This window comes from Ambystoma mexicanum, chromosome 7p (genome assembly GCF_040938575.1).
Source record: "Ambystoma mexicanum isolate Mex_15411 chromosome 7p, UKY_AmexF1_1, whole genome shotgun sequence".
Lineage (NCBI taxonomy): Eukaryota > Metazoa > Chordata > Amphibia > Caudata > Ambystomatidae > Ambystoma > Ambystoma mexicanum.
Genome location: NC_090939.1, coordinates 933,146,971 through 933,173,153, shown reverse-complemented (window position 1 = coordinate 933,173,153; position 26,183 = coordinate 933,146,971). Strand labels below are relative to the sequence as shown.

The 26,183-nt window shown below is 45.4% G+C and overlaps 1 protein-coding gene across 9 annotated transcripts in view; it reads right to left on the bottom strand.

Annotated features, from left to right (window-relative positions):
• Window positions 1-26,183, bottom strand: part of SENP7 (SUMO specific peptidase 7) — a 1,759,378-nt gene that overhangs the window by 1,057,132 nt on the left and 676,063 nt on the right. For 6 of the 9 annotated variants that reach the window (XM_069637251.1, XM_069637257.1, XM_069637250.1 and 3 more), the window contains one exon: window positions 15,983-16,048. The exons of the other annotated variants lie outside the window; for them this stretch is intronic. In XM_069637251.1, coding sequence (XP_069493352.1) covers window positions 15,983-16,048 — 66 coding nt within the window. The remainder of the gene's footprint in view (window positions 1-15,982; window positions 16,049-26,183) is intronic. 9 annotated transcript variants of the gene reach the window in all.

Below are 26,183 nucleotides of genomic sequence, written 5' to 3'. Positions count from 1 at the left end.
TGTATTTCTATATATATTTGGATGTTTAAGATCTACGTTGGTTCTAGAAACACATTCTTGAAGTGTCGGCACAGCCTTTTTGCCCACAGAAATCAGGGAGGGCATTAGTAACAGTGGTGTTTGAAATATTTAAATACCCCATATTTAGGCATAGACAAGGTTTTCGAAGCGTCAGCTATGCCAATAGTGGAAAATGTATGCACAGATATATGTGGTTCACAATGAGTTTGGACCACAATGATGAAATTTATTGTGAATGCGATGTGTTTTTTGATAAACATTAAAATGTGTATATTTTTGATAAGTACATGGATTTTCGCCCCTTTTGTTTGGTTAAGAGGCGAGCAAGAGCAAGTGTAGGTGCATCTAGGGTGACTCACTCTGAACAGCAAGGGAAGGAAGCTGTATTGTGGGATCCTTTTGAATTTGTACTTTATTGTCCTCACCCACACAGCCCCTAAAAAGAGGACATTCGTAGCTCATCAGAATTGATGGAGATGGGTCAGTGGGCAAAACAATTCGTAGCATTGTCGGAAGGAAAGAAGAGAGTTCCTGTTTTGATATTACAATGTATGATATGGGTAAATGAAAACGTTGCAAGCACATACGATTGAAGTGCCACTTCATGGTAGGGGATGGGGAAAAAAAGCTATGCTTTTTAAGAACGTAATGGACGTTCAGTGGCAGATAACGTGCGCAGAGGCACTTATAACAGAATTGTAAACATACTGCAGAAAAAGTATTCATACCTCCATTTTGTGCTGATGGGTGCTCATGTGGATGCATGAATCTTGCAATCTTTTACTGAACTTTCTACTGGAGGTGCTTTCCAATGGCAGGACACTTGCAGGCTGAATTTGTAACTGTACATATGGAGTGTTGTGCAGAACTGACAGTGTTAGATGCTAAAGTCTTGGATGGCATTGGTGGATGTGTGTGTGACTATTTACCCATACCCAATGAGGTAGTGGTGGGCAAGAAATAGTGGAAAGGGAAGAAGGACTGCTCCCGCTTTACTGGGGAGCGGTCCTCGTGGTACTATGGGAAGCGCACATGCCACATTCTGCGCTTCTCACCATGCTGCCCAACGGAAATGGGACTGTGGGGATTATCCAATCAGGTACCGAGGGTGTGGTTCACATGAAGGGGCGGCCATACTGTTTTACATTACTCTGCGTAGTGAGGCTGGCTGACATGGAGAAACGCATTGTGTTGACTTTGGGTGATGCCTTTGTGATAGATCTGCACAAGTATGCCCTGGAAAGACACTTTGATAGCAAGTTTGGTTTGGAAGGAGTGGACGCATTGTGGAGCGCTGTCTATGACTGCAGTTTCGCTGATATGTATGCACTTTGCAGAGGACTGGCCACTTCGGCTCGTGTTGATGTCGTTGTCCACTACGGGGGCATGCATTTGGGTTACGTGGCTTGTTTAGGTGTGTTCCGTCGACTGAAGAGGTTGCTGAATCTAGTGAAGAGGGTTTTTCCCATTGCCCAGGTGCTTTTCTCATCCATAACACCAAGAAGAGTATGGGACAATGCTAACGTATGTTGTGCTGAGCTAGACATTGGACGGTGTCTCAAAAAGAAGCATGTCTAATTTTTTGTCCGCTGGTGGGATGTTCTTCTGCAATAATGACCTCATTAGTTGTGGAAATGCTGAGTTTTTCCAAGCAAATGACATTTTGCTGTCGCCCATTGGTAATGCGGTTTTGTTTGCCCATCTACACGATGCATTGAAGAGTTTACTGTTACAATAGCAGCACAAAAAAACACAAAATCATATAAAAACCGAAAAAAGGTGCTTCTCTAAAAGCACCTAAAAAAAACACAAAAAAGGCTCCTTTCAGAGCCACCCCTCAAAACGAAGTCCCCCGCCCTGGTTGCAATTTATTCCCCCACTCCCGCACACAGCACAAAAGCAACATCCGGGGATTTTGAGGATGGCGGCCACAGAAATGAGACTGGAGGCTGAGGGATTGGGCAATAACGTTTCTGGGCGTGGAGTGTACGCAGAGGACTGTTGTACAGAACTGATACTGTTACATCAAGAGCTCTTCAATGTGATTGGGGGATACGTGTGGAACATTTTAACAGTACCCAATGACGGCGTACTGGAAAGAAGAAAGTGGAAAGGGAAGAAGGAATGTTTCTGCTTTATTGGGGCATGTGCACATAGTTTTCAGCATGCTACCTATGGGAATAGGGCAGTGGGGACTATCGCAACTGAGGGTGTGGGTCACAGGAAGGGCAGTCAATACTTTTCTCCATTACTGTGCGTACTGAGCCAGGCTGACATGGTTGCCATTACTTGCAAAGGCAATGTAGCACAGCAGATTCGCTCCAACATGACTTACAGGGCAAACCTATGTGGCCTGCTACTCTGTTCTGAAAAGCTACCAACACATTGCGAAGCAGCTCTGGGGTGTGGCCTTTTGTAGGGCTGCTGTGGAGAACTTTCACCCGGAAAACATCTCTACATTGTTCAAAAATATATATACATGTGCAACGGCACATTGTAGTATGTAAGTGTGTACTTTCCGAAAAACACTCGGTACATTGCACACCACTGAACTTTTCCGCTGTCTGATGGTCGGGATCGTGTCCCCGAAATAAGGGCCCACGCGCAGCATGGGTGCGGTCGCATGATGACGTCGCCACTGTTCTCCATCGGGACGGCTGTCCGCAGGATGCGTTTGGGCAGAATACATTGTGCACATGTGCATAGGTATCCTAGGCACACCGTAGCCACTTCTCTACTGATCAATATTGCGACACACGTGCACCGACCATTTTGGGAGAGGCTGGGTGTTTATAGGGTATAGCAGGTGGGATGTTTATCTGTACAGCTACCTGTAGGATGTGGGTGGGCATCTCGACCTCATTAAAGTTTGTTTGCATATGCTGCACCAGTGGCGCTGTTACCAGGACACAGAGGAACAGATACACATGTGTGTACTTCCACAACAAACAAAAGACCGCTCCCACACGTATTTATAGATGGTGCACAACATGCGGATCGTGCTGGCGTTGTACGGATGCCTCTATTGTCATTGTGGATAGTCCGTGCATGTGCAGTGTCCGTAGGACACCTACCTTTTGCTTTTAATTGCAGTAATTCCTACGAGGGCTGAGCGCTGCTCAATCATACCAGCATTTAAATAAAAAAACAATACCACATGCACACGGAGCAACAATTTAAATATCAAAGTTTACTTCAACACATTGATACACACCAATAGGAAAGGGATGGGGTATCAGAAGTAGATACTTATTGTGGGGAATTGGGGTTTTCCACAAGTTGGTCATGAGGGGAGGAATGGATTGCGGTATCATTGTCACGTCTCCCATCACACAGATTTTGAGGGATGGCGGCCTGTGACATGGGTAAGGGGTACATGTACCCTTGTACAAAATCTTTTAAAGCGGCACAATTGTTAACCAATTCTTCCATTTTGGCTTCCGGGCTGCCCATTTTGATATTTACAGTGTTTCTTTCCTTTCCTACGCCTATATGCTGTTGTGGAAGGGGTGCCGCTTGCACTGCCTTGCTTTCCTTTCCAATATGTTCTCTTAACGAAAAGAAAATGTGTTAGGTGTACATGCAGCAATATATATTACACAATTTACATCCCACACTACTGTGAGTACCAATGGGGTTGGTATCATAAGTCAATGTCATGAGGGAAATTTACTTCCAGCCACTGTAAGGTGCTTCCCATTGCTACGTACAAATAAAAAAAAGTTATGCTTCTGTACTACTGACTGCACCACCCGCGCATTTATCAGACAAACTGTAGTGCGCTTGCTACATTGTAGTGATGTTCTGGTCTTAGTACTTTCCCTTCCTTACTCTGGCTGTTGGTTCTTTGTTCCCATGCACATTAGCAGTGCGATAAGATTGTTGAAGGGAGACGTCACTTCTGCTGTTGGTGCATCCCGTTATGGTGTAGTCCCTATGCCTTTGTGTTGTTTGTTTCATAAGCATACAGTTTGCAGACCTACTGTATTTTACCTTGCAATTCACATACATGCTGCTGTTTGCATATGTTCCTTGTGTTTGCTGAATGGCACCACTATGTAAGAGAGCCCCTGCCTTTCTGAGCAGGTTAGAGGACACCCGATGTCCGCGACCAGACGCATACTCCGAGACTGCTGTGCGCATTAACATGGTGCTAGCAGGTTCAATATGTTGTACAATACATCTTCGCAAACTAAGGGTATCCTGCTAAAAACCCATGCAATTCACTGAAAAAATATTCAAGGTACATTATGCTTAAGTTGCACTAGTAAAAACCTATGGAATTCACTTACAAAAAACATTGTTAAAGGGACGTTATAGTTAAGTTGCGCTATTAAAAAGCTATCACCTATACTGAAAAAACTATGGTAAAGGAACATTTTGGTTGAAGTGCCCTAATAAAAAGCTATTAAATTCACTGACAAAAAACATTGTTAAAAAGGGACGATATGCTTCAGTTGCTCTAGCAAAAACCTATCAAATTCAGTGCAACAAGTACTTGAAAAGAACATTACACATACTTTGCACTAATAACAACCTATCCATATTATGGTTACAAGTAAAAGCAAAAAAACAGAAATTAGTCAGTAATGGTAACCTAATGCCCCCACTGTGCACTGCTAAAACTAACACCCATGACATCAAACATGAGATCACAAATGTCCTTGATGACATCACTGATGACATCACATGTCTGGCTCCCTCTTTTTGTTCACTGACATATCGTGGGCAGGTGGTTTTCTTCACAGACAGTCAGGAACTAAAGAAATCAAAAAGGTACTTTATTTGTAGACCTTGCCCTTTTCATATGTTCTTACACTACTTTCTTTAGGGTTCATGACATCATATGATACATATACATAGGGGAATACAGAAGCCTAAAACACAGAAATGCTGGCTCGCAGATGTTGCCTCTCATTTTAGTAGACTTAAGAATGCCATGGACTCACTTATTGAAGTCTGGAAGAAAGAATGTTTGCAGATTATGACTGATGCAGATAGCTCTTTAGATTTACTGCTGACTAATCCAGAAAAAGCAACATTGATGTTCTCAGTCGGTTTGCAGAAAGTATAAAGTCTTTGAGAACTTTGAACATGAGGCAAACGCTTTTAACGTTCTTCTGAAATACTCAGGTACATTTCTGAGTCCTAAATTCAGAAATACATTTCCACTAATTAGATTTAATCTTCTCCCTACGCGAGACATTTTGAGGTCTCTATCAAAGGATCCAGCATTTGATCATAATTGTAGATTTTGCCTGAATACAACAGAACAGAGACTTTGAGGCATCTTTTGATTGACTGTATTTCTCTGGCCGAATCTAGGGCATGGTTCTTTGTTAACTTTAAATCAGAATATTTACTATTAACTATAGAAAAAACGATCGCAATTTTATACAGTGGCCGATATGCATCTTTCACAATTGCGGTAGCGAAATAATATGTGATATATTTAAATCTTAATTGGACTTTTATGTCTTATCTATGTCTACATTCACAGATGGGGAGGCAAAGAAGAAAACCCAGGAGGCAGGAAGAGCTGCAGGGAGAAGAGAAAACAGGGCAAGCGTCCACTGACACAGAAAACAGAGTGTTGAGACATGCAGACGAGTCCTAGTTGATGGGTTTAACTTCATGTATGCAGGTCAGGACTCATACTGCTAAGCATAGAAACTGTCCAATGCCATCTTACTGTTCGTGATAATTGATTTTAGGAATGTTTTAATTTAAATTGCATGTTTTAAACATTAGTGTGCTCTGAATTTCTCTGTGAATTAGTAATACTATTAGGTGTGCTCTAGCATTTGGAAACTAATTGTATTTAAAACGCTGCGTTTCTGCACGCTTCCTAGTGCAACTGGGAACTACATTACCCAGCTGTATTGTAGTCCGCCTCCTTCTACTATTTTCAATCTCGGTGCGAACGCGCCGGCGCGAAAGCGTAAAGCCGGTCTGTGCCGGTCCGTGTCGCTCCGGGGCCGTGGGGTCGTTCTACTAATCCACATACCTTGTAGCTATTAAGGTAAGCGTGATGAGCATTAACGAGATACTGGCCCTTATTGCAAAAGAAAGATTAGATTCGAAATGAAGGTCTGCGGAACTTCTATCATAGATGTGTGCGGTTAACTGCAAAGTTGAAATTGATCAGTTACACACCTGTCTGTCACAGGAGAATGCCGTCTTATCCTCAACAACAGATGTTGATATTTCCGCTACTCATGACCCCGTGCTTGAAACTCCTTTACTACCTAGTTCAATAGCACTAACTAATTCTGGGTTTAGTATAAATCAATCCCAACAAGCCACATCGCTTTCCGCAGAAATAACTGATGTTACATGCAAAAAAGCTCTGAAATGTCTACTTTTGAATACTTATTTTCTGTTGAAACATGCGGTAGATGTTGCCTCGTATATCTCCTCTAACGATCTGGACATATGTGCCATTACAGAGAAGTGGAATCACTCTGCCTCTGGCCCCACCTTAGCTCTGGCTATACCAAAAGGTTATAATATCCTGCTGGAGGACAGACTGGAGGGGATTGGGGGAGAAAGGGGGGAGTTGCTCTTATTTTTAAAGAAAACCTTAAAGTTTGGAAAGTCGATATATGTAACCTAGCTGGGTGTGATATATTACATGCCAAAATCAGCATACATGCTGAAAACACTTAACATTCTTTTACATCGACCTCCTGATCTTATGAAAGATATTAGTGATCAGTTATCCGAATTATTGTTAACTTTTCTAAAACCACTATCTAATGTCCTACTATAAGGAGATTTAAATTATTGGTTTGGGGATAAGGCTGACCCACAAGCAAACCAAGTAGACAGAGCTCTGTCCAATTTAGGCTTCTCTCAAATAATTGACGTGCCAACCCATGTGAAGGGACACTCTCTTGATTGGCTGTGCTGTCTCAACACAACTCCAGCTAACCTGAATGTTAGCCCTTGTCCTTGGTCAGACCACTTTTTCATCCACTTTGAGATACTATCAGACAAAGTCATCCATAATGTGAAACAGGTCACTAGTACAGTGTTTAGGAGAAATTAAAAAAAAACTGACACCCGAGACCTTTGACCCCTGGATTACTACCCTGAAAACTTTGATTAAAGATGACGCATCGATCGAAGATATCACTGTTGCTTATCAAGATACTCTTCGAGAGGCAGTCAACACCTTAGCTCCTCTCGAAAACAAAAAAATAACCCATAGGGAATCTAAGTCATGGTTCACGCATGACTTACAACAACTAAAAAGTATCAAAACGAAGGCTCTCTATACCTGGAAAAAATCGCTTTCTGAAGCAGACAGAGCTCTTTATACTTGTCATGTTAGGGTTTACAAAAAAGCATTGCTTGGTGCCAAAAGAACCTATCTTGATAGGATAGCTAAAGCTCAGTCTAAACCTAAAGAGCTGTTTAAAGTGTTTAAAAAGTTGGAAACAACAACATACATAATACAGAATCCCATTGTTAAAGACACCAAATGGTGTAACCAAATACAGGAAGGTATGGATGCCAAACTCACTAGAATTTATAAAGGCATTGTTGAGGCCAGAGCCATATTATCCCTCAAGGGCTTTAAGGATACAGCAACCCCTGTCAAATGCTGGAATAATGAAGAATTGTTCTCATTTAAGCCCATTACAGAGGCCGACCTTACAGCGATAATTCAAAACCTTAAACCATCTAACTGTAAGGGTGACGGATGCCCGGTACTCACAATTAAAGCCTGCGCCCCTTCACTCATTCCTACTCTATGTAAGTTTGTTAATGCATCCTTCAGGGACAGTGCTGTGCCTACATGTATAAAACAATCCTGGGTGACTCCATTATTAAAAAAAAACGGATCTATCCCCCGATCCATTGAACTATCGTCCTATTTCCAACTCACCTTTTCTGCTCAAAATCCTCGATAGAGTTGCATATTCTCAATTACTAGTCCATCTGAGAACTACTGATGTCTTAAATAATAGACAATCTGGTTTTAGGGAAAAACATGGTACCGAGTCTCCCCTGCTGGATTTAAAATCCAGGCTTCTTCGCCTTATGGATCAAGGCACACCGAGCATGCTGATGCTGCTGGACCTCTCTGCCGCCTTCGACCTGGTGGATCACTCAGTTTTGCTCCACCGGCAGAAGGAGGTTGCAGGCTTTTTGGTTCCTGCGGCCGCATGGGTTGCCTCTTTCTTGAAAGAACGCCAATGGCGAGTGAACAGTAATATAGCAGAAGCCAACCCCATTGATCTGGCACAGGGAGTCCCGCAGGGAGCTTGTCTCTCCCCAATCTTTTAGAACATCTTTACGGTTCCATTTCTTCACTTTCTGGACAACAATGACAGAGTTCACCAACTACGCTGACGATACCCAGTGCATTATTCCGATTACAATCTTGCTGTCGGGTGGAGCCGATGTGCAATGAATGGCCATCTTAAAATGGGCAATGTATCGAGGACACCTGGAAAATAGGCTGTATCTAGGAAGATAGAGCCAGGGCATCTTCAACATGCGTATGAAACCCCACTACTTCAGAACCTTTACAACCTGATGAGTTGCCACTACACAGTGTTCGTACTCTCTGGTTACTTGTGACCGGTGCAAACTCAGCCATTCTTGAAACGGTTCCATGACAAGTCTGGCATATAGAGCTAGCTAAATGGGGGGCGCCATCATGCCAAATAGTTTTATCACCCTCCTACTGTTGTAGACACTGATGAAGAAAAGAAGGGGCTAGTGTTGAGGAAAAATGATCACTCACGACTCTGGCGTATTGGTGAACACTTAGTAGAAAGTAGAAAGCAATAACAGCACAAAACCAACAGCCACACCAATTCCGGATCCCCTTCACTCAGACCCCCCCTACCTTTATACCCAATAGGGCACATGCTTTCCAATAGAAAGAGTGATCCCAACAGGTCAGGGTTGCATACTAAATTCATCCGGCTAGCAAAGAACAAAGCCTCATTATATCAGCCTTTGACACTAGCTGTGCTCTTTCATGCAAGCCATTGTTATCAGTGAGGTCAACCTGTCGCAACTCAGTTAAATCATGGTAACGATACTCCTTGAAGATTCCCATACGCTTTGAGGCAAGCAAGAGCATTCCCAATATGATTACTTCCGCTCCTCAGTATCGCTTTTCTTAAGAAAGCAAGAGCCTAGACCCTTGCTTGTATATGCCAAAAGGGAAACACATCAGAGGTCCGAGATGAGAAAGTAAACATTGCACCAAGCTAGGCGAGAGACCTTCATTACAAAAGACATACACAGTACATCCTACAGTCTTCACCTCGGATAAGCAAGAAACAAGCAAGAAACTATGGTTAAACATGGCAGGTTACAGGGCCTATTCACAATAATACTGCAGTGACAGGCAAGGGGAGTACATTCAATTTTCATTTCCCAATTTCCCTTCACAGTCCCATCCTATGAGACATTCAACTCCAGTCCCATTACAATCATCTCAAGGGGAACAAACATCACATTCTGGTCGTAACACTTTATATCTTTGTCAACATGACAATACAAGATTTCAACAGGTAGTGACACTTCAGAACAGGTGTTCTATAACCAATAGTAAAGACTTTTCGCCCCAAGATGATAACAATAAGCAGGATCTGCCCGATAGATGTCTGTATGGATACCAGTTACCCCTCGATCCACGTCTCAAAGGACCAGGACGCCCCCAGCCTAGTGTGCAGGAGGCTTAAAGTGTGCTGAATATGGGTAATGCCAGAGATGTTGCTTGCATAATCTGGTATAAAAGCCCTTGCTCTTTACAACTGCACAGACTCCCACGTGGGAGGCCAGAACCATAGCCAACGTTCTGGAGAACCATAGCTCAGGGGTTACCTGTTGCTCAGACAAGAGAGGGAGAGGAGGCTGTCACATTGGCAATATCCTCCACCAACAGCATAGTTTTTTTAAAAAAAAAACAGTTTTTATTATTTTAAACAACACACCAAACATTACAACTTTAGGACATTCGTAATCAAAGTCAAACCAACACATTATACATTTCCGGTCCTCCCCGCTCCCTCCCCACAAACTCGAGCCATATCATCAGTGCCATCTACATGAGTAATTTCAGGAATCGCAGAGCTTGTTGACGCATCTGAGTCTTCTGTTTCATGACTGACCTGGTGAGGGGTAGCCATTGAGGTCATAAGTTGCCTCCAGGCCATCAGGGGACCCACCCCCTCTTCACCCCCCCCTGGTGGCAGCTTCAAACCAAACCAGTTTCCGCTTCTGCCCATTTCAAGAGGTCCGCCCACCATGTCTCCACTCTAGGCCTATGGGCTGCCTTCCAACACATTGCAATCCTGCGCTTGGCCAGGACATATGCCAGGTCCTTCATTTTGTTAATATGCTTAAAGTTACATGGCCTGGGGAAATTCCCAAGCATGCATGCCCCAGCAGATCCCACATCCAGCATCACACCCCCGCCGGCCATTTTCGTCTTTATTTCTTCGAAAAATCTGTGCACCTCTGGGCAAGCCCAGAACATGTGCAGCAACCCTGCCTCCTCCTCTCCACACCTAGGGCATTTCTGTATAGCTGAGCCTCCAAACCTGGCAATTCTTCCAGGGGTCAGATAGGCTCTATGGGTGATATACAGCTGGATCTGCTGGAGTCTCGCATTCCTGGACACCTTTTTGTGGTACCTCTGAGCTCTGTCCCATTGTCCATCGGTCATGGATACTCCGATCTCCTTCTCCCAATCATGCCTCAGCTGGAGTAGCTCCCTCTCTGCCTTTGCCCTTAAGAGCTCATATATCCTAGATATTTCATGTCCACCCTCTGAGACATCATACATAATTTCCAGGGTGGCATCAGGTTCTCCCGCCAGCACCGTCTCAGGCCACCTCCCCCTTACCCATTTCAAGAGCCTGATGTACGTAATATATTGGCCGCTGTGCACCCCTGTCTCCTCCTGTAACCTCTGAAATTCCAATACCTCCTCTTCCTGCAATAAATCTCCAAAGGTGGCTAGACCCACCGGTTCCCAGCATCGGCGAACTGCTTCAAACAATTGGGGGTCATCCCCGCATAGAGCCACCAGCGGAACCTGCAGAGAGAGCGGGTATGGGTCGGCCACTGTTTTCCATGCTCTGCGCCAAACTTCCCAGCCCAACTCCAATAGTCTCCCCCTCCCCGCCATCTTAGTTTTATGCATCCACACCGTCTTTCTTAGAAAGTATGGGACTGAGTCACCCTGCAAAAGCCTAGCTTCCGCCGAGTCCTCCGCAGACAGCCACCTGGCCACATACAACAGCTGCCCCGCCAAGTAATACAGTTCAAAGTTTGGCAGGTTTATGCCCCCCTTATAAGAGTTTTGTAGCTTCCACAGGGCCACCCTATTCCTGGAGTTGCCCCAAATGAAGCCCCTGCACATGCCATGGAGTCTCACAAAGAAGTGTCTGGTGATCAAGTATGGGACATTCACAAAAAAGTGCAAGAGACTAGGCAGAACAACCATTTTGAGCAGAGCTGCTCTCCCCATAATACCCAGGGGCAACCTAGACCAGAACGCCATGCTATACCTAATACCCTCAATCGCCCTCTCTGCATTATGTTTATGCTCCATCTCTATCTTATGATAAATATTTACACCCAGATACTTGAATGTCACGGTCTGCCAGGGTATCCGCATGACGGGCAGCCCCGCTGATGGGGTGCCCTTATACCCTCCCAAGGGGAACAAGCTAGATTTCCCGGGATTCACCGATATGCCAGAGATGGTGGCATAACGATCCATCACCTCCAGCACATATTGCAGGTTTTCTTCCAGGTAGCGCAGGTAGAGAAGCATATCATCTGCATGTAAAGATATCAGGTGTGGGCCCCCGTCGTGCGAATCCCAACCTCACCGTATTGTTCCCGCAGGCATATTGCTAGCAACTCTAATGCCAGGATGTATAAAATGGGTGACCAGGGGCAACCCTGTCTGGTCCCCCTGCTGAGTTGCCATTTATCTGAGATTGTGGGTCCAGTTTTAACTCTCGCAATCAGGGAACTGTATAGCAACTGGACCCATCTAGTATATCCTGGACCCATTCCGTATCCTTTCAGGGTCGCCTTCAACCACGGCCACCGCACTAAATCAAAGGCTTTCACCGTGTCCAGCGACACTATGGCCATCTCGCACGAGTCTTCCTTAGTCTGATCAATGATATGGTGCAGCCTCCTGTGGTTGTCTGTGATGTTTCTGCCGGGGACATAACCCGTTTGGTCTGGGTGTATCAGCTTACCAATTACCCTCTTTAGTCTGTTGGCTAGCACTGCCGTGAGTATTTTGCTATCCTGATTAAGCATGGACAAGGGCCTATAGGACCCGCATTCCATGTCCGGCTTGCCTGGTTTCAGGAGCGGGACGATCACTGCCTCACGGAGGGACGCAGGCAGTTCCCACCCGCTCATAGGCTTCATTAAACATAGCCAGCAGCGGCTGGAGTAGCTCCAGCTTATATGTTTTATAAAATTTGCTGGGTAACCCATCCGACCCGGGCGCTATACATGTGGGGAGGTGTTGGATCACCGCCTCCAGTTCTTCTGCGCTGATGGGGGCGTCTAAATCTGCGCGTTCTAGGTCATCCAAGGTGGGCAGCCCTCTATCCTCTATTGTTTCCAGTATTTTCTGGCTCATTTCCTCTCCTGTATCCTCATAGAATCATCTGTAGTACTTGAGGAACTCCCCGTTTACCCCCTCCTGGGTGTTAGAAGTTCGACCTTCAGCATCCCTGATCTCGCTGATCACCGAACGGGGAGTCTCATTTTTGTTTAGCCAGGCCAGTAGTGTACCTGGCTTGTCCCCCCCTGCGTGTAACCTTTCCGTATATTTCTTATAATTTAATTTGCATAATCTATCCCAGAGTTCACTACAAGCTAACTGTAAGTCTTTTATCTTAGCGCTATTCTCACGGGCGGTCCCCTCATTGCGAGACCCTCCATCTCTCTTTCTGTTTCCAGCAGTTCCCGTTCAATACCCCCTTGGAGACCTTTAGATTTTGATATAGCTACCCCACGCACCACCACCTTGAATGCCTCCCATACTGTACCCACAGAGCGTACACTGCCCGTATTAATTTCAAAGTATTCCTCGATAGCCACCCTCAGATCCTCACGAAATTCTGCATCCCGTAGAGCCTCAGTTCTGAGCCTCCATGTCGGGATTCGATGTTGAGAGTTGATGTTGCCACTCTACGACCAAAGGCGAATGGTCGGATAGTACCCTGGCCTTGTATTCGGCCCCCACCATTTCCCCTACTATCTCCGCCGCAGCAAACGTAATCCAACCTTGTGTGCAGGTCATGTGGCGCTGCATAGTGTGAATACTGCCTATCTGTCGGGTGTAGCCTTCTCCACACAAACTCTAGACTGAGGTCTATCAATAGGGTCCCCAATGCTTTAGCCGCTGGCGCTGGCTTCCCTAATTTGTCATCTGACCTAATAATTCTGGGGTTCAGGGTGCAACTGAAATCCCCTCCCCACACCATTGCGCCACCCGCAAGGGGGCTAATTTTACTGTATAGGGACCTGAAATATGCCGCTGTATCATGGTTAGGGGCATACAGATTTACTATCTTCACCTCCCTATTTTCCAGGATCCCAGCCACCAGCACCATTCTGCCCTCTGGGTCTATTGTCGAGCTGAGCAACTGAAACGGCACGTGCGGTGCCACCCAGGTGATCACCCCTCTTGCAAATGCCGAATATGTGGCACCTATGACATTCCCTTTCCATTTTCTTCTGACCACCTCCAGCCTCTCCTTGGTGAGGTGTGTCTCCTGTAGCAAGGCTATGTCAATAAGCATCCTCTCCCCAACAAATGCCCAGCTCCATCCCTGGATCTCAGGCCCACCCGTGTCTGGTCCTATCTCGGAACAGGGGACAAGGACCCCACAGGGCGTCACCGGTCAAGAGTGAAGTCCAGATCACGAGCACAATCGATCATTTGCAGAGTTATTTCCGTTTGTGACATTTCCTGATTTTCCCCAATTGTATTGCCGAAAGAGTGAACATGTTCACTTTCTTAGATTGTATTGATTTAGCTGGAGTGGATTGTGTGAGCGGTACTGCAAGCAATTCAGAAACCTCATCATTTGTCTGTTCGGGGTAAAGTTTTGTGCTGTAACAGTGATCCATGGTTACTTTCCATGGCATTCCATTCAAACTCTGGACACTGCACATCTGCATCACGGCTCTGAATCTTGACTGGACCATGCAGAGCTTCAAAAAGTAGCTGCTCCCAATTGGCATCGGTTTGGCAAGCCACATCATTAGATTGCGTTCTTGTCTGCGTCTTCATGCTCCTCCTTCTTCCTAGCTCTCTAATGGTTGAAATGAAACATGCTTATTTTTTTGTACACCTACATAATATATGAATTACAACCTCAAATTATCAATGCAATACTTCATAAACAACTTATTTAAAAACAAGAATTTTCATTATTTACCCTTTTTTATGAATTTTCCTTGGAACATTCAATTCTGATTTGCCGACCACAAGACGAAGCTGAAAAACAGCATTTTGAAATTGTATCAACCATGCAATTTGCTCTTCAACTTCAAGAGTCATATATAAAAATCTACAAATATAACCAATTTCAATTTGGTAAACCGAGAACTAAAAATATTACATGAATGTTATAAATGATAACTTTAAATTTGTAAATATCTTATGAATAACTCTGGTCCATGCGTCTCTTCAATTTCAACCACTTCAGTAGTACATTCCTTGTATAGATTACTTATACATAACAAATTCAACATAAATTATTAGATCGTTAAACAATGTGAAGTTAAAATCATTCATCTCACAAACTACATCTTGAGACAGTTAATTTAATAATTGTCGACCTTACAAAATCTGTTAAAGATACGGTTATTTGTCTGATTACAATTTGGTCATTATTATGGACATAAAGTCAAACACTCTTTATATGTAACATTTTAAAAAGACAGATTTGAAAGTGTACCTGACAACCTACAGAGATGTCACTGGGAGTTGGCGTGTGATCATCCTGCAAAACTGATTCATTAAATGATGTGTTGAATTTACTTTTATAACGATTACAATTTTTAACAAGCAGCTAAAGTTTATGAACAAAAACATACAGCATTTTTATGGTTAGTGGAAGTGTGGGTAAATCAGTAACAAAGTAGGTTTTTATTAAGTTTTTCTTTAATTGTGGCATTTGTTTCTTTGAGAAATACATCAAGGTTGTTGATCTAATGCTTTGCAATTTGCAGACAGCATTTAAAAAAAATATATAATTCATTACATTCTCAGTTGTTATACCTCATCCACCAGACCGGTTGCAGTAGAAGAGTAGTATGTTGTGGATGTTCCAGCCTCCCACTATAACAAAGTAATGTCAATAATAACGATGCAAAAGGAAAATCTAAAAAACATCACACACAAAAGATGGTTGATATTTACATAGACGCCTACATGCCAGTTAGATAGATTTCTGTATTGCTATGCACTTGAGTGGGTTTCCAGTTACTGCAACAACAATCCAAACTAATAAAGTCACTCATCTGCATGCACCTCTCAAACTACCTCTCCACAGCACTGCAGTGCGCCATCTTGCTCTTTTCGTACTCAACCCTACTAACCACCCGCCCTCCCCCCCACGCCCCTGAATTACAGATCCGTCTGAGCGCCTGGAGAGCACTGAGCATTAACTTTGTTTCGAAGTCTAAAATTGTACATAACAATCAATATTATTTCTGTTGAACTTAAACAAATGCATATTTTGTTTAGTCGCATGTGAAGGATTGGTATAAAAAAATTACTTGAATGGCGAGTGCGCTTGCTGTTAACTCTAATAGCGGTAGATGCACAATCTCAGTCCTTTAATTGATAAATATTAAGACAATTTTTAAATAGAAAATTTACATCAGTATCATAAATTAGACCAAAGCGATAAAGTTCATGTGCAATTCATTCCCTCACCATGTGAATGTTGGACGTGTGCGCGGTTTCCTGCATGGTAACAGTCTGTACTTCCATCAGTGCGGTCTATGTAAACACAGAGATGGTAAACAACACATTTTACAAAATGACCGATTTGTAAACGACGCAATATAAGTTTTTCGAGAAGGCTCACATTGCACTGAACTATTACTGTATCCCTAAATTAAGGACAAAGTAATCTGCAGTTATAAAATGTATAAACTTTGATTGTGGCATTTATTTCAGCAAAGAAATACATCAAGGTTACTGATCTAATGCTTTGCAATTTAATGACAGCATTGCAAACTATAAAAAAAATGATTAATATAATTCAATAAATTCTATGTTGTCATACCTCAACCTCCCGACCGGATGCAGTACAAGAATAGTGCGTTGTGGACGTGCCAGCCTCCACCATATCGAAGTCATTTTAATAATAAAGATGTAAAAGCAAAATCTAAAACAGAATTTACACGCAAAAGATGATCCACATTTACATAGAAGCCTAAATGCAACTTAGACAGATGTCTGGGAAGGGATGCACTTGGTTGGATTTCCAATAATTTCACCGACAATATGTACTAATAAACTCTCTCCTCTGCATAAATCCTCTCAAACTCACTCAACAACACTACAGTCCATTCTCTTGCACTTTTCCCACTCAACCCTACTAACCACTAACCATCCTCTCTTTGCATGGTCTGCAGACCACACAAGTGACATCGTTGCGCGTTAGCTTTGTTTCAAAAGCTACAATTGTACATAATAATTATCAATATCTTTTAAGTTGAACTTAAACAGATAGATATTTTGGCATCTGAAGAATGACTTGAAAGGTGAGTGAGGTTGTTGTAGACATTTGAAAAGTGGTAGATGCACAATCATGGTCCTTTAATTGTTGCATATATTCATAACAGTGTGAAATAGAAAATGTACATTAGTATTATCAATTAGACCATATCAAGAGCGATGAAATAAGTTTATGTGCAAATTGCTCAGCCTCCCCAGGTGGATGTTGGACGGGTCTGCGGTTTCCTCCATGGTAACGGTCTGTACTTCCATCAGTGCGGTCTACGTAAACACAGAAATGGTAATCAACACATTTAACAAAATGACATTTGTAAAAGACGCAATTTATGTTTTTTGAGTAGGCTCACATTGCACTGAACTATTAGTTTATCCCTAAACAAGGGATACACAAATTAATATGAAGTTATAATTGTATAAGCCACAGTATTGTGTGCCCCAAAGGCAACTTTTGAAGTAAAATATCAATGGATGTATTCCACGAATCTCCAAACCGTTCGTTAGGTTACCGGATCACAGACTATTTCAATGTATTGAATGATCAATTGCAAAACATATCATATTGAACAAAAATGTAAAAAAAAGTTAAAAAAGATAAAATAAAATGCAGCCTCCACTACACTACTCACTTAGGTCAGCAGGCACTGAAATGAAGTAGGAACTGCATTGCGAAGTAATTTGCGAGGGAGTCTGGGTGATGTTTTTTAGTGAACTTTGACTGTTCGTACATATCTTCAGAGAAGTCCATGCTGCAGACTCGGGATCGATGACCCCTCAGGTCATCCAAGACATCGTTGGCTCTGCCTTCAATTTCGGGCACTGGAAATCTGCAGTTCGACTGCCATTTTTTTAACTAAATGTATATGCTTCGGAAAGACATGCAGGACTATTTTTTCACTTTTAGCATGACGGACATTGGGGCAACCGAAAACGATACATCAATGCATTTTTGGATTTTCCTTATGATCTGTGAAAAACAAATAACTATAAAAAAAACTACTATTAAAAAATAGTACATCAAACATCACATTGATAATAAAAGCACATTTAAAAAAATGCTACCTCAGGCAAACATGTACTGAAAACATGCACTATGAAATATTAAATTTGGACGCAATGCTCTGTAATGTTATGTGATATGACATGATATGGGATACATTACTCACCGTAATCGTATTTCTGATGCTTGTATCTGCTTAGATTCACATGCTGTGCATAGGCCGACATCTAGTGGAAGCTGCGGAGTATTACAGTTTGTTTTTCGAAACTCGAAAATGGGCGTCGACACAGGCGTGCCAGTAATACTATCCCTAGTGTGACGTCCACTGTAGCCAAGATCCCTCACGCGTCTAGGATCCTCAGATTGTATTTTTTCTGACATGAGGAAGCATGAGGAGTAGCGTGAGTACAGATAATCCAAGCAGATAGACAGAAAGGTAAGACTACAAGCAATCATGCGCCTTCTCTCGGAGGGGAGGAAGGGTGGGTCGCATGTGAATCTAAGCAGATACAAGCATCAGAAATACGATTACGGTGAGTAATGTATCCCTTCTGAGGCTTGTGGAATCTGCTTAGATCACATGCTGTGCATAGATTAGCGAGCAGTACCAGAAGAAGGAGGTGGGATGTGAGAAGGGTCATGAGCAAACAGGTGTCTTAGAACCGCTTGTCCCCCTTGTGCATCTGTCTTGGAATGAGTGTCAATGCAGTAATGCTGAGTAAAAGTGTGAATAGAGCTCCAAGTAGCTGCTTTGCAAATGGTGTCGAGGGGAACATTTGCAATGAAAGCCAGAGTGGCCCCAATGCCTCTAGTAGAATGGGCCCTTGGCGTAAAAGGCAGAGTTTTTTCAGAAAGAGAGTAACACAGCTGTATACAGTTGATAATCCACTTTGAGATCGCGCCTTTAGAGACGCGATCCCCCTCTCTGCCTGTAGCTACGGAGACAAACAGTTGATCTGTTTTCCTTAGCGGTCTGGTTTTATTTACATAGTAGAGGACCGCCCTACGCACATCAAGGCTGTGTAGTTTCACCTCAGCTGAGCTTTGCGGGTTCTGGAAGAAAGCCGGAAGCTCGATGGACTGGTTTACACATGGAACTTAGATATAAATTTAGGTGAGAACCTAGGGTGTGTGCGTAAAACCAGTTTGTCTTTGTGGATAGTAAAGAAAGGATCCTGCACTGACAGAGCCTGAATTTCACTGACCCTTCTTATAGAGGTAATGGCTACTAAGAAGGCTGTTTTATAAGTCAGGTGTTTGAGACTACTTTTATGCATGGGTTCGAAAGGGGGGCCCATGAGCTTAGCTAGCACCACATTGAGGTCCCATCCTGGCGGTGGGTTCGAAATAGGAGGGTGAAGTCCCTTTACTCCTTCCATGAAAGCTTTAACTACTGTTACTTTCCACCACGATACTTTGTTATGGGATGTGGTGTAAGCCGAGAGGGCTGCCAGGTGTACCTTCAGAGAGTTAAAAGCCAAACCTGCGTCCAGCAGGTGGAGCATGTATGTTACAACGTTGGAAGGAGTGCAATCAACTGGGTTGATTTGTTTATTCTGGCACCAAATAACAAATCTCTTCCACTTGTCAAAGTAACAGTGCCTTGTGTTTGGTTTCCTGGATTCTTTTAGGATGTCCATATACCTCTGTGGTAAATTGAGATGCCCAAACTCTATGACCTCAGGAGCCATGCTGCCAGGTTCATTGAGTTGGGTTCCTGGTGCACTGTTTGACCTTGCTGCTGGGACAGTAGGTTGTACCAGGCTGGGAGTTTGATGGGTTCGCACACCGCCATCCTGCGTAGGTGTGGAAACCACGGTTGTCTCGCCCACATGGGAGCAACTAGGATGAGCGTCATCGCTTCCTTGTTCATCTTGTACACCACCTTCCTGATGAGAGGAGTTGGTGGAAAAGCGTACGCAAACATCCCTGACCAGTTCATCCACAGGGCGTTCCCTTGGGAGTCTGGCTGGGGGAACCTGGATGCAAATCTTGGGCATTGTTTGTTCTCGCTTGTGGGGAATAGGTCTATAGTGGGGAAACCCCACTGAGAGAAGAGATCTTCTACGATATCTCTGTGAAGGACCCATTCGTGTTCTTCTGGGAGGGAGTCTCTGCTTAGGGCATCCGCTAGGGAATTGAGCTCCCCTGGAACATGTTGTGATGACAGGAAGATGTTCCGTCTGAGTGCCCATATCCAGATTTTCTGGGCAAGCTTGGACAGATTTGGCGAACGAGTCCCTCCTTGTTTGTTCAGATAGAACATGGCTGTCGTGCTGTCCCTCTGGATCTGCACCGACAAGTTTAGCAGATGGGGCTCGAACGCCCGAAGCGCTCGGAATACTGCCAGAAGCTCTAGCAGGTTGATGTGGTTCTTGGCTACTGAGTGAGAGACCCTGAGCTGTGTGGTGGAGATGGTGAGCTCCCCACCCAGTCAGGCATGCATCTGTAGTCACCACTGCCTGTACTTCGGGATCGTAAAAGGGTTTTCCCCTTGCGAGATTCTCTCTTGTCCACCAGTGTAAGCTCTGTACGAGTGTTGGCGAAACGACCACTAGATCGTCCCACTGACCACTTGCCTGAGACCACTGTTTCGCCAACCATTCCTGCATGGGACGCATGCGCAGACGCGCGTGGGGGACCAGGTAAATGCATGACGCCATCATGCCCAGTAACCGCATTGCTTTGCATACCGTTATTTGTTGACCTGACTGATAATGTGGGATTTGCAGTAGTATATTCCGAATTCTCTCTTCCGAAGGGAAGGTCAACCCTTTCTGAGTATCTAGGATTGCTCCTAGGAACTGTTTTGAGGTGCTTGGCACCAGGCTTGACTTCTTCTCGTTGATAGAGAAGCCTAATTCGTGGAGGAGGTCGATAGTCCTCTGAATGTTTGACCTGCAAATTCCTGGGGTTTCCCCCGTTATGAGCCAGTCGTCCAGATAAGGGTACACTGGGATTGCCTCCCTGCGTAGGTGTGCAGCTTCCACCGCCAGTACCTTGGTGAATACCCTTGGTGCTGAAGCTATCCCGAAGGGCAGTACCTTGAATTGGTAGTGGCGACTGTCCACCTTGAAGCGCAAGTATTTTCTGTGCGCTGGGAGCATGGAAATATGAAAATAAGCATCTTTCATATCCAAGGTTGCCATGTAATCCCCCTTTTTTAGGAGGGGGATTACCTCTTGTAGCGTGGTCATACGGAATTTTTGGGGCTTGACATACTTGTTGGCAGGCCGTAAGTCCAATACTGGGCGCATTGTCAAATCTTTCTTTGGCACAAGGAAGTAAGTTGAATAGATACCCTTGTTTACCTGGTGTCCTGGGACGAGTTCTATCGCGTCCTTTTATAGCAGAATGGCGATCTCCTCGAGAAGGATCTTCTGATGTTCTAAGGAGTGTATTCTTTGTCGTGGAGGGTGGTTCCGGGGACGCTGCAGTAATTCTATACAATATCCTGTGGACACTGTTGACAGCACCCATCTGTCTGAGGTGATCCCTTCCCAAGCCTGGGTGAAGTTGGAAATGCGTCCCCCTACTGGGGTTGCGTGAGAAGGGACCCTGAACTGAGCGTCACTGCTTTGGTGGAGGAGTGCCACCTCCCTTGTTGGGGCTGCCTCTGCCTCTTCCACGACCTCTCTTGTTACCCCTGCCTTAACTTTGGGTAGACTGCTGGTTGTTGTTCCATTGTGTACCCTGTCCTTGGGCATAGTTGCCTCTTTGTGAATTTTGGCCGCGTGGGCGACGAAAATTACTGTTCCCCCTCTGGTTAGGGGGTTTGTTGGTAAGCTGGCCAAGGGATTTGAGAGTCTCGTATTCGTCCTTGGCATTTTTAAGTGCGTCTTCGACCGCTTTCCCAAACAATAGATCAGGTTCCACCGGCTTGTCTATTAATGAAGCCTGGGTTCTGTTTTGAACCCCGACTGCCGTAACCACGCATGTCTCTTGATAACAGTACCTTCTGCTATCAATCATCCTGCGTTGTCCGCGGCGTCGAAAGTTGCTTTTAATATGCAACCAGACACGGCTCTCCCTTCTGCCGAGATCCGAGCCAAGTGGCCCTTTAACGGTTCAGGAGCAGAGGCTATGAGCGCCGCGACCTCTTCCCATTGATGGCAGTTGTAACTTGCCAACAGGGTGGTGGAGTTTGCAATCCTTGCTTGGTAGGCGGACGTTGAGGCTACCTTCCTACCAAACCCATACAGTTTTTTGCTCTCCTTGTCGGGAGGAGCTTCTGACGACGATAAGGGTGTCCCAGCCCTCTTCCGAGTGTTGGTAACCACTAGGGAGTCTGGTTTAAGATGTCCTCTTATATAAAGAGGGTCAGACTGGGCTGCCCGAAAAAGTTTTTCAACTCTGGGGTTGACGGCTCTGGTGAGGTTAGGATTCACCAGGGATGGGTCTATTCTACGTTGGATGGATTTAAGGATAGGGATGGTCTGAGCGACCGGCCTCCTCTCTCCCACCAACTCTTCTGCGAAGTCCCTTTCCTCCTGTACACCGTGGGTGTCGATGTGAAAATGTTCTGCTGCGCGAGCGAGAACTTCATTAAGGAGGGGCTGGTTATCAACTGGCGAGTCGGTAACTGGGGCTTCGCTCTCTACCGGGGAATCTACTCTGTAAATTTCCTGCTCATCTTCTACCTCCTCCAGGTCCTCATCATCCGCATAGTATTCAGTCCCGGTTTGTTCCTCCATAATTTCAAACTCCTGGTCCCTGTCAGGGAAAGGCTGCTCCTCTAAGGGTTCAGGACTTTCGAACCGGGCCTTTTTACTTAGGGGGATAGGATCAGAGGAGCCTGAGGGTGTGGCCCCTTGAGGGTCATACGAAAGGAAATGTTCTGGGTTTTTGTCATAAAAATCAGCTAAGGAAGACATCCTTGACATGACCCTGTCTATGTCTTCACTGGACCATTCTTTGGAACAGGGTATGACTTTAGTAGGCAACTTAGAGGACTTAACAAGGGTACCCTTGCTGGATGTTGATGTCCCAGTAGATTTGTGTTTGTCTGTCTGCTTAGGAGTGGAAGGCTGTGCTTTCCGCTGTTTCCCCCCCTCCCCGTGCGTGGAAAAATGTTTTCCCTGCCACTTGGAGGCCCCAGAGACTTTCGACGCCTGGCGTCGAGGGTCGGGAGAGGTATCTGTGTGTTTCGAGCGTGGGGCCTCGCTGGTGTTAACTGCGGCCTCGGTCTCCTGGAGCGCGGCCTGGGGGTGGAAGTCGTCTTCGTCTTCCGACGATCGAACTTCCGTTAATCTAGGGAGCGAGGCACTCTTGGCAAGAGTGGATGATTGCCTTGCGTCATGAGGCGATCTCGATCGAGAGCGCCCAGAGGACACCGAGTCGGACCGTTCTATCTGTGCCTCTTTCCGAGAAGTCGACGTCGTCGAGGTTCGGTTGGACTTAGTGTGCTTTGTGTGTGTAGGGTGTGTAGCGCTTGCGTCGCCGGGGGTCTTCCCCATAGCCGCCCTGCCGGACAACCTTCCGAGGTCGGGGACCTGCACTCGGCAGTCTTTCGACGCCGTAATGCCCTCGCCGTCCGAAAGTACGGCGTCGCTGCCATCGCTGAAGGTGCCCTCCGCTGCCATGGCCGCCTGCCTGGCGTGGTGGGCCCAACGCTTTGTCGAACGGTCCTTAAGTGTCTTAGGCTTAAACCTACTACACGCTCTGCAGTTCGCTTCGGGGTGGTCCCTCGGCAAGCAGAGATTGCACGTGGCGTGCCTGTCGACCCAAGGGTATTTGCGGTTGCACTTGGGGCAGAATTGGAAAGGGGTACCCTCCATACGCACCTTGAGGCAGCGGGCTGGTAAGTGTAGGAAATATATAAGGTGTATCTATATACCAAGAGTGAAGAGTATGTACCACCCCCCACTCTCCCTACTTGCAGTGCCGAGTCCAGCGGCCTACTAGCCCCGGGCCGAGGCCAGCGGCCTTCCGAGGCCCAGATCCGTCGTGCAGCAGCCGACGGTCAATGTCTTCACCAGCCGTCGTCGAGTGTCGAGGGTCGACGTTGGGGTGGGGAAGGATGTCAATAAATAATTTTTAACTTTAATAATTAGCAAAAGTATGGCTAAGGCCAGGGGACTCCGCAAGATGCTTCCGACCAGTATGGCGAAAAAAACAATCTGAGGATCCTAGATGCGTGAGGGATCTTGGGTACAGTGGACGTCACACTAGGGATAGTATTACTGGCACGCCTGTGTCGACGCCCATTTTCGAGTTTCGAAAAACAAACTGTAATACTCCGCAGCTTCCACTAGATGTCGGCCTATGCACAGCATGTGATCTAAGCAGATTCCACAAGCCTCAGAAATGTCAATTATAATGCACCTGTACACAACGGTTTCTAGGCGCCACAAGCCAAGGGAGGAAAGACAAAACAAATGATCCTACTAGGCCTTGTGTCATTTGGATTGTGCAAGTGCGACAACGCGAAGTGCAGGGGAAAGGGAGAGGGGAAAGTTCAATAGAGAGGGTAGGCGGAAGTGGGATAAAGGCAGCATGACGCGGAGTAATTACAGCCAGAGCAGAGCGGCTCTGGGTAAGTGCAAGGAGGCAGGGGAGCTGTAGTGGTTACAGTTACAGCCATAAGTGCGCGATATGCCTAGAGGCAATGCAAGGAAGACTGTTCATGGAGGAGCCTGGTACCCGGTTAGACTGTTCGGGTAGCCAAGCAACCAGTCGGTGCAGCAGACCGGTAAATTAGCAAGGCAGCGAGAGAGATAAGTAGAGGAAAAATGGAATGTCTTGAGCTGCTTCAGGAACTTCTGGTGGTCCGGCTCAAGTCAGAGAGGTGCATGGATGCCATTCCAGAGGGAGGCAGCTGCAGAGGAGAGAGACATACGCCCCCCCACTCTAAGCCTAGAGAAGCATCTGACCCTCAGCAAGTTGAATGTAGCCGAGTGAAGGGCTCTAGACTGAAGGTATTTCAGAAAAGAGTTGGATGTAGTGCAGGCGCCGGCTCCAGGAAGCCTTGTGGACGATGCAGAGGGCCTTGAACTTGATTCTTGCAGTCACCGGGAGCCAGTGGAGAGATTTCAGGGCTGGAGAGATAAGGTCTTGGGCTTGAGGTCAAGGATACGTCTCATAGTCCTGTTCTGGGTTAGTTGCAGAGGGCGAAGAGTAGAGGTAGGTAGACTGAAAATGAGGCTGTTGCAGTAGTCCAGCCTGGAGAGAACCAGAGCTCTGGAGACACTGAGCTTCTGGGGGGGGGATAGTGAAAAAAGGTAGAATACCGCTGAGGAGGTGAAGCTGGAAGTTACCCTTCTTGGCAAGCTATGTGATGTGAGGAGAGAAGGAGTGAGTGGAGTTGAAGAGGACACCTACATTTTTTGCATCACTGGAAGGCGAAGGTCAGACAGAGATGAAAGCAAGAGCATGGGTGCCAATGAGAAGGATCTCAGTCTTACAGGCACTAAGGCAGAGATTGTTTGAGGAGCACCAATCCTGAATCGCGGATAGACACTCAAGAATGAGAGAGGGAGGAGAGAAGGCTGAGGGGAGCCTGAAAGAGAGTGGAGCGTCAACCACATAATACTGAAACATAGAAGAGATGGTATAGATCAAGGGAGCCATGTGCTAGTTACAGAGATAAAAGTATATAGGACGGTTGATAATGGTGTAGACTGTTTGAATAGATTCAATTGAGAATAGGGTGTGCATTGAGTATAACGCAATAGAAAGTGGCAGAGCATATCACATTGACACTAAAGAAAACAATAGTAAAAGTTGACTAAGCGTTAGTTAGAAGAGCAGATGAGCCGATTCAGCAAACAAGGAAAAAGATGGATGGATGGCGATATCCCTAATCAATTTCCCAGATGTTTTCTTGGTAACTTCCACAGTGTTTATAAAGGCTTACAGAAGCGGGTGTGTATGTGAATGTTGGACGTGTTCGTTCACACCCACACCAGGCCTCTGACAAATTTGGACCACCTCCATCCCACCAGTGAAGCGCCCTTGCTAGCCTGTGGCCACAGATGCAAATTACCATCAATGGCGGAATGGGGTTGGATGGATGCATGGATGAATGGATGTAGAGAACACTAGCACAATGGGACCGGAACACATTCAAAGGACACAGCAATATGTTGATTGAAGGGACAGGGCATGCAAAGGGGATTCTGGAGACACTGGGTCTGGGCTGGACATGTGATCAATGGTCCCCGTGCCAAACAGCCCTGGGAGGTGTACATGGTGTTTGGCACCTTGAGCCTTCCCATCCACCCAGCCCCCTTGCCTGCGCTCAGCCACAGGTTTACGAACTGCCATTGATAGCGGAGCGGGATGGATGTGGATGAGGCAAGCACAATAGGCCAGTAACCTTGTTGAAGCACACCAATCTTTCACAATCCTCTTAGATGTTTGTAGGTGTTGTGGCCTTGCAAATAATTCCAAATT